At 32.6% G+C, this 13,239-nt stretch overlaps 1 protein-coding gene across 15 annotated transcripts in view; it reads left to right on the forward strand.

Annotated features, from left to right (window-relative positions):
• The window catches only part of LOC108705602, a 411,717-nt gene that overhangs the window by 353,574 nt on the left and 44,904 nt on the right, over nt 1-13,239 (forward strand). For all 15 annotated transcript variants that reach the window (XM_041576725.1, XM_041576726.1, XM_041576730.1 and 12 more), the window contains 13 exons: nt 2,484-2,558; nt 3,150-3,224; nt 3,588-3,659; nt 3,812-3,877; nt 4,022-4,072; nt 5,741-5,797; nt 6,951-7,013; nt 8,582-8,653; nt 10,617-10,691; nt 11,283-11,357; nt 11,724-11,795; nt 11,950-12,021; nt 12,167-12,217. In XM_041576725.1, coding sequence (XP_041432659.1) covers nt 2,484-2,558; nt 3,150-3,224; nt 3,588-3,659; nt 3,812-3,877; nt 4,022-4,072; nt 5,741-5,797; nt 6,951-7,013; nt 8,582-8,653; nt 10,617-10,691; nt 11,283-11,357; nt 11,724-11,795; nt 11,950-12,021; nt 12,167-12,217 — 876 coding nt within the window. The remainder of the gene's footprint in view (nt 1-2,483; nt 2,559-3,149; nt 3,225-3,587; nt 3,660-3,811; nt 3,878-4,021; nt 4,073-5,740; nt 5,798-6,950; nt 7,014-8,581; nt 8,654-10,616; nt 10,692-11,282; nt 11,358-11,723; nt 11,796-11,949; nt 12,022-12,166; nt 12,218-13,239) is intronic.

The raw sequence follows: 13,239 nt of genomic DNA on the forward strand, positions 1-13,239 counted from the left end.
ATATATTGCAATATATTTAAGCTGGCCAACTACGTCAAAGTCATCCCATATCTGGCCAGTCCTACGCTTAATTTTCATCTGATTCATTAAGAATTCAATTGCATAAGTATACATTTTACAAAGGGACTAAGTTTTACCTGCAACTTACTAGCTGCTTTCAAAGTAAAACTCCCAAACTTGGCTGCCCTTTTATTAGACACCAGTGGGATCACCTGACTATAGCTGGGAGGGGTGGGAGCTACAACATGGAGCTGGTCACTGCTCATGTATAACTATAACAAACAAGGGAAAGTTGTGCTCACCACTATTTTTTAAAAACCATTAGGCGGGGGTGCAATGAGGGTGTGACCACAAAATACATATAGTCAACTACAAGAGGTCCTCTGCACTCAACCCATTATCAATATATTTAAGACAAAGACATTTTGTGCATACTGCTACTAAAAAATGCCTTACCCTTTAAACAACACAGGGATTGTTTGTCCATATATTGCAATATATTTAAGCTGGCCAACTACGTCAAAGTCATCCCATATCTGGCCAGTCCTACGCTTAATTTTCATCTGATTCATTAAGAATTCAATTGCATAAGTATACATTTTACAAAGGGACTAAGTTTTACCTGCAACTTACTAGCTGCTTTCAAAGTAAAACTCCCAAACTTGGCTGCCCTTTTATTAGACACCAGTGGGATCACCTGACTATAGCTGGGAGGGGTGGGAGCTACAACATGGAGCTGGTCACTGCTCATGTATAACTATAACAAACAAGGGAAAGTTGTGCTCACCACTATTTTTTAAAAACCATTAGGCGGGGGTGCAATGAGGGTGTGACCACAAAATACATATAGTCAACTACAAGAGGTCCTCTGCACTCAACCCATTATCAATATATTTAAGACAGAGACATTTTGTGCATACTGCTACTAAAAAATGCCTTACCCTTTAAACAACACAGGGATTGTTTGTCCATATATTGCAATATATTTAAGCTGGCCAACTACGTCAAAGTTATCCCATATCTGGCCAGTCCTACGCTTAATTTTCATCTGATTCATTAAGAATTCAATTGCATAAGTATACATTTTACAAAGGGACTAAGTTACTAGCTGCTTTCAAAGTAAAACTCCCAAACTTGGCTGCCCTTTTATTAGACACCAGTGGGATCACCTGACTATAGCTGGGAGGGGTGGGAGCTACAACATGGAGCTGGTCACAGCCAAGTTTGGGAGTTTTACTTTGAAAGCAGCTAGTAAGTTGCAGGTAAAACTTAGTCCCTTTGTAAAATGTATACTTATGCAATTGAATTCTTAATGAATCAGATGAAAATTAAGCGTAGGACTGGCCAGATATGGGATGACTTTGACGTAGTTGGCCAGCTTAAATATATTGCAATATATGGACAAACAATCCCTGTGTTGTTTAAAGGGTAAGGCATTTTTTAGTAGCAGTATGCACAAAATGTCTCTGTCTTAAATATATTGATAATGGGTTGAGTGCAGAGGACCTCTTGTAGTTGACTATATGTATTTTGTGGTCACACCCTCATTGCACCCCCGCCTAATGGTTTTTAAAAAATAGTGGTGAGCACAACTTTCCCTTGTTTGTTATATATATATATATATATATATATATATATATATACTAACCTTTCTGATTGGCTGTTCAAAGTACTTTTCTGATTGGTTTGTTTCCATTTATAAACCACTGTCTGTGCAGAATATCCTTAGCCTATGATTAAGTGCCCACAAGCACAAAGCATGTAAGGCTACTTTTTGAGATGTTCTTTTTTGTTTAATAAACTGCATCATATTTTGGAGTGAAGTCCGTTTTGTGCCAGCCTACAATTGAACAAAAATATGGAAAGAAAGCATGATCAAATTATGACATCACATCTACTAATCAATTTAGGTAGATCATGTAAAATATATTTTCAATTCTGGTGTCAAAGACCGAGTTGCCCTATACTTGATTGGCACTGACTATCTTAAGGGGCAGCAGGTATAATATCATAAGGACCATTATTTAAGGCTACTTAAATTCATCTAAACAGTAAAAAATAATACTGGGTCCTAGGAGGATTCATATAGATAAACAAATCTATAATATAAATGTAAAGTATTACTGGGTATTCTCTCCCAATTACGTAATACATGATTGAATGTAAATCTGTTATATACTAAAATACAATAAGTATATGGAAAAGAAATAAACTTTAAAAAGTTAATTATTACATTTATTGGTATAGGGCATATGAATTACATTTTGAATATCAAAGTTACTAAGGTTATATTTTTTAAGGGTTTATTCTACAGATTATTGTTCAGATAATCAACTCCATGAACAGATTTAAAAAAAAAAATTCTATTTTACGAAATTGAAATTGACAGAAACTGCTATTTTTAAAAAGTATAATATACAGCTTATCTTATATGTAGCTTAGAGAGGACACAGGTATTTTTATATTATTCATATTTCTCTCAGACCATTCAGAAAATAATACAATGACAATGAGTGAAAAAGATGATGGAAAAGAAGAACACACAGAAACTTTAGAAGGTGAATTCTTAATTCTAATGTATTAGTATGCAATTACACACATACTTACAAATAGTAGTTAGGTGGAAAAAGGACAATGATCCATCAAGTTCAACCTTTCTAAATAAATTCCATATATTTATACATGCATAGACAGACTTATCTACATGCTTACTATTTAAACAAAACAGGGATTGTTTGTCCATATATTGTAATATATTTAAGATGGCCAACTATGTCAAAGTAATCCCACATCTGGCCAGTCCTATGCTCAACTTTCACTGATTCATTAAGAATTGTACTCCATCGTTATGCATTTTACACTGGGACCAAGTTTTACCTGCAACTTACTTGCCGCTGTTAAAACTCCCAAACTTGGTTGCCCTTTTGTTGGCCACCACTTCATTCACCTGCCTATAGCTGGAAAGGGTGGGAGCTAGCTGGCCACTGCTCCTGTATAAACTATAACAAACAAGGGAAAGACCAGGGACTGGCAAAAAATAAAATGCTCATGTAGATATTGTGCATGGACTTCTAGGAAAGAAGGTGTAGGTCAAATAGAGGGTTTATAATTTCAATGTGTAAATGCTTAATTTGCTATTTTTTTCATAGAAATTGTATATGATGTTGCCTTAAATGAGAATGTAGCTAAAAAGAAAAAAGAAGAAAACACCGAACCTTCCAAAGGTAAATGTTTAATTCAGTATTGCCACAATGATAAATGTGCATGTAGCTAGATCTTACAATTTGGGTGCACTGCTTTTCTTAATGTTTAGTGCATTATTAGGGGATCTCACACGGGACTCCTGAGCACCAAATAATTATTACTGTATTATGATGTGCACCTCTAACTACTTAATTTTGAATGAAGTAGCTGAAAGGAAAGAAGAAAACCACAACCTTCCAAAGATAAATGTTTCCTTCAGTATCACCAAATTGAGAAATGTGCATGTAGAAATTGTGCATGAACTTCTAAGAAAGAAATTGAGGGCCTTTTAATAGGGTTTATGAATTAAATATGTAAGTGCTTTTTTTTGCATTTTTTCATAGTAACAGTAGATGATGTTGCAATGAATGAGAATGGAGCTGAATGGAAAGAAGAAAACCCAGAAGTTTCCAAAGGTAAATGTTTACAGTTTAATTCAGTATTACCATAATGAGAAATGTGCATGGAAATATCGTGCATGGACTTATAGGAAAGGCATTGTAGGCCATATAAATACAATTTATGAATCAATATGTAAGTGCTTTATTTGCAATTTATTTTTTCATAGAAATAGTAGATGCAATGAATGAGAAAGGAGCTGGAAGGAAAGAAGAAAATACAGAACCTTCCAAAAGTAAATGTTTAAATCAGTATCACCAACATAAAAATGTGCATCTAGATATTGTGCATGGACTTCTAGGAAAGAAATTGTAGTCCATATAAATAGGGTTTTTAAATTCAGTATGTAAATACTTTATTTTGCAATCTTTTTTCATAGAAATGGTAGATAAAGCCGAAAGGAAAGAAGAAAACACAGAACCTTCCAAAGGTAAATGTTTATTTTTTTATAATGTTAAAAAGAGGTAACAATGCCCCCTAATTTATTTTAGAAGTCTTTCTAGAAAATGTTAGCCATTTAGATTCAACTTCAAATTCTGTAATTGTTTGTATATATATATGTGTATATATATATAGACAATTACAAGAGTCCTCTGCACTCAGCCCATTATCAATATATTTAAGACATAAACATTTTGTGCATACTGCTAATGAAAAATGCCTTACCCTTTAAACAAAACAGGGATTGTTGCATACTGCTACTAAAAAAACACTGTATATGCATATAACAATATATCATTTTATTATAATATATAACTAGTTTACAAAAATAAATTTCCTTAGTGGATATGGGAAATTAAATATATTTTACTTTATAATCATTTTCTAAAGATCACTTGATTAATTGAAAAAAGAAACAGACTGAAACTAAAATGTAAATATAAAATATAATACAATATACAAAGTTTGCTACAGGTCTACTAGCCCATATTAAGATAATTGCTCTTCAAACTAAAGGGAACAGTTTGCTTCTCTCTATAACCCATAATGCAGTTTATGACTTCTATTATCATATACAATAGCTTATCTATTTGGATGATCAAAACATGAATTCAATAATTCCAATGTAATTCTATGAAAAAAAGAAACATTGATTTATTCTATAATTAATGATAACACGATATGTCAAAACAGTACCCTACACAAATATAGGGAGAAAAGGCGACCTCCTTGCAGATAGTGTCCTGGATGACATTGAACCCAAAATCCTAGCCCACCCACTGTGTCACTGTTCTGCTCACTTAATCAGTGTACCCCCCATAGATTACTCACCCCCTACTACAATAGAAGAAAATAACATTGGCAAAAAGGAAGAAATACCAAATAATTTGCAAGGTGAGTAATCTGATGTTATATCCTAATGGATAACAAAATATATCTTATGAGCTTATGTAGCATCTGAAAGGCAGCAGACCGACCACCCAAAAAAAACAAAAAAGCCCAGGTTCTATTGCAAAATATAATATCTGCATAAAGGTCCTCTATGTAGGACAGACACATCAACTTACACCATTACATTTTTGCACATAAATTAAGTCCCATGCATTCTCTGTGTCCTTCATGCTGAATGTTATGAGTTTGGTGGATAGGAAAGACAGTGTCCTGGGAATGCATCATGTTTATACATTGTTTTGTTATTCTTGCACTAAACTAGGCAAACGGTGACACCGAAAGTACTTTCATTTTCTACAATTCTGGTTCTTCTGGACAATTGTGGCATAAAACAGCTCATTTTATTCTCAGTTCACCCCACCATAGAATAAGCTTCATCATAACGGTAAACTTGACATACAGGATTCATGTGAGACACGAGAACTTGTTTACACTGAAGTAGTGATGGGCAAATCTGTCCCTTTTCACTATGTCGAAAAAATTTGCGAAACTGCGAAGAAATTGGAAAAATGAATTGAAGCCAATGGGCATCAAAATAATTTTGACATGCAACAATTTTTACATGCACAACAAGAGTCAAATCATTTATATTTTGTAATTAAAGTTCATTTTGCTTGACTAATGTTATAAAATAGGATTTTGAATAATTTTTTTGGGTGACGGGTCCTCTTTAAATTACATACACTGTAATTGTTTGCTCCCATAGATCCCTCAAATTTTGGCACAATGGAAGTAAAGGAAGAAATCACAGGTAATTTACAAGGTCAGTTACTTAGGGGCTGATTTATAAAGCCTTGTAAATTTTACCATGTGGTAATGATAGTTATCTCTTAGTAAAACATTACTAAAGGTTTGACATATAAATGTGTTTTCTTCTGAGCTAGAAATGTTTCTTACATTGTGAAAAATAATTATCCAAATTCCTTTTCTCTGTATGCACTACGCATTGGAGAACAAGACTAGAGTAATGAGATGATAAAGCTCAGTGTTGCTGCAAAGCATCACTGAGAACTACTGTTTTTATAGATCAGAATATAAGGAGAGTATTACAACTGCGTTTTCTTCTCCTACAAGAATATAATAACTTTTTTTATAATGCAATGATAGTTTGTATATATTTGTATTTATGATTTCATTGCCCCCTTGTTTGTAAAAGCACCAGCTCTTTGTGCTTCGGAAATGCCCAGTCAGTAATTGCAGTGATAACAAATGCAATCCAAGGGTGTTATTTATTAAATTCTCAATGCTAAAAACTTGAAAAAATTTTGTTTTTTTTATTATAAAATCTATATCTTGAGTGGAAAACAAACTAAAATTTTTCTGGATTTAGTATACCCTGAGTATGGAAAACATCAGTATCTGAAAATCTGGCATCTTAGACGATTCGTGGTTGTATATAAGTCAATGGGAATAGTCCCAAACATATCATGATCTGCACAGTGTTTTGTGAAATTATCTGAGGATTTTGTGGTTTTCAGGCAAAAATCCCAAAAAATCTGAGTTTTTGGGCAGAAAATCTGAAAAAATTAGTACAATTCACATTTTTCACAAGTTTTTTTTAGGACATTTTCTGGAAAATTTAATGATAAATTTGAGGAAATAACCCATTCGGTCAGAGTAGATTTCAGAAAATAATGAGAGATTTTGATAAATAACTGCCTAAAATTTGTTGCCTTACGTCTGTTTGAATGAAGATAGTCTCATTGTATATGATCAAGGGTAGCCTCAATAGTAACTTTAATGATCCTATAGTTTAATATTTTGTAATACAGCCAATAGAATATTAAATGACATAGAAAGGAGAAGGGGTAAGGCATGATCATAATAGATAGACAGAATGCGTTATTTTGAAGAGAGGCTGATGCCAATGAAATTGTAATGCTTTCATTTGGTTATTTTTCCTAAAATTCATTCAGATAATGCTATCAATAAGCATGAAGAGGATGATGAGAAAGAGCAAAAAACAGAAACTATCAAAGGTGAGATATAACATTTTCTAAAGAGGTTTGAATCATGTTTCAAAATATTTGCATCCTGTAATTTATAATTCCATACCTGTATAACTTCTTTTAATACACCCACTCCCCCACCCGAACCCTAACTTGTCAGTCACGTTAGGAAGTGGAAGAGGAGATGCAGGGCACAACAAGGTCCTGTCCTTACCTCATGCCATGTGGCAGTTGTGAAGTACAGGGTTGGCCTGTGCCCCAGGATGGTCTAAACCTCACCCTGAATTTTCAATCCAGCACAAGGTGCAAAGTGTGTCTGGGACACATGTGATTGTTAAACGAGTACTAAGGGACATGTAATTTTTCCCCTTAATGCTCTAGCATTGGCACTGCAAGGAAAGTAAATGAACCCTACAGTGGATTTTATATTTGCTCAAACACATGAATGCATTCATTTTAATGTGATTATAAATTCAGAAAACTGATTTATTCTATAATAATATTCTAAAGCATTAGTCCTAAGCATTTCCTATGTTATTTTTCTTAAAATACAAAGATCCATAAATATCATGTAACATGTTTAGATTTAAGGAAATTAACTTTCTATTAATAACTTTAGGAGAGACTTCAATGATTTATTGAGCAAACATAATATCCAAGGCTATTGTTATCTTACAAGCTACAGTTAGGGGGTAACTTATCAAAATAGTGAAAATTACACCGACCAAATCCACACGTGTGCGGGAAAAAACTAAAAAAATAGTGAAAAAAATCGGATTTTTTATTTTATGCCCAAAAACCACCAAATATTCGAATTATTGCAGGAAACCCAGTGCAGATCAGGATATCTTCAGGACTTCTCCCATTTTCTAATACAGTATTCAACCTCGGCAGGTCTGAGATACCAGATTTTTGGATTCAAACAAAATTTGAGGGTTTTTTTTCATTAAAAACTAGGATTTTCTAGTTAAAAAAACTAGAATTTTTTGAGATTTTGGCATTCGGACTTTAATAAGTAACCCCCTTAGTGTGCATGTACACATAATTTTATGCAGGTATAGGATCAGTTATCTGAAAACTCATTATCCAGAAAGCTCAAAATTACAAGAAAGCCATCTTAAAGAACCTCCATTTTTCTAAATTAATTAAAAAATAATTTAAATTGTTTTCTTTATTTCTGTATTAATAACATAGTACCATGTAGTTGGGTTTATTGATATTGATATTAAATGATTTAAGACAAAAATAGATATCCAAATTAAATCCTTACAAATGGGACTATTGTATGATAGGGATGGGCGATTTTTTTTGCCTTGTTTCGACACGGAAATGATGCCCATAGACTTGTATGGTGTTGTGCGTCAAAAAAAAAAAGAAAAGACGCACAACAAAAACCATACTCTTAGTCGATTTAAATTCGATAGTCGAATATCGAGGGTTAATTAACCCTCAATATTGGACCAATAGTAAATGTGCCCCCTAAAGTTGGTCTCTCAGAAATAGCATTAATCATTAACAGCATTAAAAAGCCATCCAAAGTGGGTATATATTTGGTATGCAAATCCTACATTTTAATATTTAATTATGTGCTCCCAAAGATCACTCACCTCCTAGTACAATGGATGAAAATGAAACTCAAGAAAAGGAAAAAATATCAAATATTTTGCAAGGTTGGTAATTTAAATCTTATTTTTGAGATTGTAAATTTCCATGTTCTTCTTTTTATGTAATGTACATAATGGTATATTAAGAGGTTATTTACTAAAATCCAATTTTATCTCATTATTTTAATAAAAAAAACACAACCAAACCCAAACATTCATATGAAAAATCATATCATACAATTTTTTTCGGGAATTTTCCCTGAATCATACCATTTTTTTTGGATTTTTGGCCAAAAAGTCAGAAATGATTGTATTTTCAGGCTAAACTGAGCACAGGCCATAATAACTTACAATTAGGATAGAGACCTCTGTCATTGACTTATTTACAACCTCTGCAGATCTGAGATGGCGGATTTTCAGATTCAGACTTTTTGCTGCATCAGGCTTTTATAAATCTCGAAAAATTTGAGTTTGAGAAAACCTGAAAACCTTGAGTTTTGCCCCAAAAAACCCGACCAGATAAATTTGAGGTTTAGTAATTATCCCTATTAAAGTTAAGTGGGTAGAAAAGATGGTAATGCAATGAGGAAAATAGGCATGCCTTTTTATATTCATAAATATATATGGTTGTTATTTCTTTACTAAATAAGACAAACTATGAAACTTTAATTTTCAACTTTCTGCTTCTTCAGGACATGAGAGTCGTATAGGGCCATTATTAGTTAAACTCCATGTAGAATGAATTCCTTCTTGTATGTAAACTTTAGACAACAAATGAGGGAGGACAGCTTGTTTACACAGAGATCATTATTGTAGTGGAAGCAACCTCCTCTGTATTAAACATCTGGGGCTATTACAGAGATGTTCTTTTTTGTTTAAAAGTCTGCATCATATTTTGGAGTGAAGTCCGATTTGTGCCAGCCTACAATTGAACATAAATATGGAAAGAAATGAAAGCATAATCAAATTATAACATCACATCTACAAATCAATTTAGGTAGATCATGTCAAATATATTTTCAAATCTGGTGTCAAAGACCGTGTTGCCCTATACTTGATTGGCACTGACTATCTTAAGGGGCAGCAGGTATAATATCATAAGGACCATTCTTTAAGGCTACTTAATACATCTAAACATTAAAAAATAATCCTAGGTCCTAGGAGGATTCATATAGATAAACAGATCTATAATATAAATGTAAAGTATTACGGGGTATTTTCTCCCAATTACGTAATACATGATTGAATGAAAATCTGTTATATACTAAAATACAGTAAGGGGCAGATTTATCAAGGGTCAAATTTCGAAGTGAAAAAAAAACTTCTAAATTCGACCATCTAATAGGCTAGACCTACATTCGAAGTCAAAGGATTTTTAAGATCGTACGATCGTACTTCGAATTGAACGATTCAAATGATTTAATTGTACGATCGTACGAATTTATAAAAAAATCCTTCGACTTCTCTAAACTTAGCCAAATACTGGCTATAGGTTCTAGGAGGTCCCCATAGGCTAACATAGCAATTCGGCAGGTTTAAGGTGGCGAAGTGTCTAAGTCAAAGTTTTTTAAAATGACAGTACTTCGATTATCGAATGGTCGAATAGTCAAAGCATTTTCACTTCAAATCAAAGTTGAAATCTAATTTGGCCTATTTGTTGGTCGAACTACCCAAAAATAACTTCGAAATTCAACGTTTTTGAATTCAAAAATTCACTTTTAATTCACTTCGAGCCTTAGTAAATGTGCCCCCAAGTAAATGGAAAAGAAAAAACATATAAACTTTAAAAACTTAATTATTATATTTATTGGTATAGGGCATATGAATTAAATTTTGAATATTAAAGTTACTAAGGTAATATTTTTTAAGGGTTTATTCTACAGATATTCTACAAAATATTTAATCTTTTTCCTTTTTTCCCAATTGAACTTGACAGAAACTGCTATTTCAAAAAGTATACTATACAGCTTATCTTGTATGTAGCTTGGAGAGGACACAAGTATTTTTATATTATTCATATTTCTCTCAGATCATTCAGAAAATAATACAATGACAATGAGTGAAAAAGATGATGGAAAAGAAGAACACACAGAAACTTTAGAAGGTGAATTCTTAATTCTAATGTTTTAGTATGCAATTACACACATACTTACAAATAGTAGTTAGGTGGAAAAAGGACAGTGATCCATCAAGTTCTACCTTTCTAAATAAATTCCATATATTTATACATGCATAGACAGACTTATCTACATGCTTACTATTTAAACAAAACAGGGATTGTTTGTCCATATATTGTAATATATTCAAGATGGCCAACTATGTCAAAGTCATCCCATATCTGGCCAGTCCTATGCTCAACTTTCACTGATTCATTAAGAATTGTACTCCATTGTTATGCATTTTACACTGTGACCAAGTTTTACCTGCAACTTACTTGCCGCTGTTAAAACTCCCAAACTTGGTTGCCCTTTTGTTGGCCACCACTTTATTCACCTGCCTATAGCTGGAAAGGGTGGGAGCTAGCTGGCCACTGCTCCTGTATAAACTATAACAAACAAGTGAAAGACCAGGGACTGACAAAAAAAAAAATGCTCATGTAGATATTGTGCATGGACTTCTAGGAAAGAAGGTGTAGGTCACATAGAGGGTTTATAATTTCAATATGTAAATGCTTCATTTGCTATTTTTTTCATAGAAATTGTATATGATGTTGCCTTAAATGAGAATGTAACTAAAAAGAAAAAAGAAGAAAACACAGAACCTTCCAAAGGTAAATGTTTAATTCAGTATTGCCACAATGATAAATGTGCATGTAGCTAGATCTTACAATTTGGGTGCACTGCTTTTCTTAATGTTTAGTGCATTATTAGGGGATCTCACAGGGGACTCCTGAGCACCAAATAATTATTACTGTATTATGATGTGCACCTCTAACTAATTAATTTTGAATGAAGTAGCTAAAAGGAAAGAAGAAAACCAGAACCTTCCAAAGATAAATGTTTCATTCAGTATCACCAAATTGAGAAATGCGCATGTAGAAATTGTGCATGAACTTCTAAGAAAGAAATTGAGGGCCATTTAATAGGGTTTATGAATTAAATATGTAAGTGCTTTTTTTTTTTGCATTTTTTCATAGTAACAGTAGATGATGTTGCAATGAATGAGAATGGAGCTGAATGGAAAGAAGAAAACACAGAAGTTTCCAAAGGTAAATGTTTACAGTTTAATTCAGTATTACCATAATGAGAAATGTGCATGGAAATATCGTGCATGGACTTATAGGAAAGGCATTGTAGGCCATATAAATACCGTTTATGAATTAAATCTGTAAGTGCTTTATTTTGCAATTTATTTTTTCATAGAAACAGTAGATGATGTTGCAATGAATGAGAAAGGAGCTGGAAGAAAAGAAGAAAATACAGAACCTTCGAAAAGTAAACGTTTAAATCAGTATCACCAACATAAAAATGTGCATCTAGATATTGTGCATGGACTTCTAGGAAAGAAATTGTAGTCCATATAAATAGGGTTTATAATTTCAGTATGTAAATACTTTATTTTGCAATCTTTTTTTCATAGAAATGGTAGATGAAGCCGAAAGGAAAGAAGAAAACACAGAACCTTCCAAAGGTAAATTTTTTTCATAATGTTAAAAAGAGGTAACAATGCCCCCTAATTTATTTTAGAAGTCTTTCTAGAAAATGTTAGCCATTTAGATTCAACTTCAAATTCTGTAATTGTTTGTATATATATATATATATGTATATGTATATAGACAATTACAAGAGTCCTCTGCACTCAGCCCATTATCAATATATTTAAGACATAAACATTTTGTGCATACTGCTAATGAAAAATGCCTTACCCTTTAAACAAAACAGGGATTGTTGCATACTGCTACTAAAAAAACACTGTATATGCATATAACAATATATCATTTTATTATAATATATAACTAGTTTACAAAAATAAATTTCCTTAGTGGATATGGGAAATTAAATATATTTTACTTTATAATCATTTTCTAAAGATCACTTGATTAATTGAAAAAAGAAACAAACTGAAACTAAAATGTAAATATAAAATATAATACAATATACAAAGTTTGCTACAGGTCTACTAGCCCATATTAAGATAATTGCTCTTCAAACTAAAGGGAACAGTTTGCCTCTCTCTATAACCCATAATGCAGTTTATGACTTCTATTATCATATACAATAACTTATATATTTGGTTGATCAAATCATGAATTCAATAATTCCAATGTAATTCTATGAATAAAAGAAACATTTATTTATTCTATAATTAATGATAACACATGATATGTCAAAACAGTACCCTACACAAATATAGGGAGAAAAAGTGACCTCCTTGCAGATAGTGTCCTGGATGACATTGAACCCAAAATCCTAGCCCACCCACTGTGTCACTGTTCTGTTCACTTAATCAGTGTACCCCCCATAGATTACTCACCCCCTACTACAATAGAAGAAAATAACATTGGCAAAAAGGAAGAAATACCAAATAATTTGCAAGGTGAGTAATCTGATGTTATATCCTAATAATATACAAAATATATCTTATAAGCTTGTATAGCGTCTGAAAGGCAGCAGACCGACCACCCAAAATAGCCCAGGTTCTATTGCAAAATA

Source organism: Xenopus laevis, chromosome 9_10L (genome assembly GCF_017654675.1).
Source record: "Xenopus laevis strain J_2021 chromosome 9_10L, Xenopus_laevis_v10.1, whole genome shotgun sequence".
NCBI classification, from domain to species: domain Eukaryota; kingdom Metazoa; phylum Chordata; class Amphibia; order Anura; family Pipidae; genus Xenopus; species Xenopus laevis.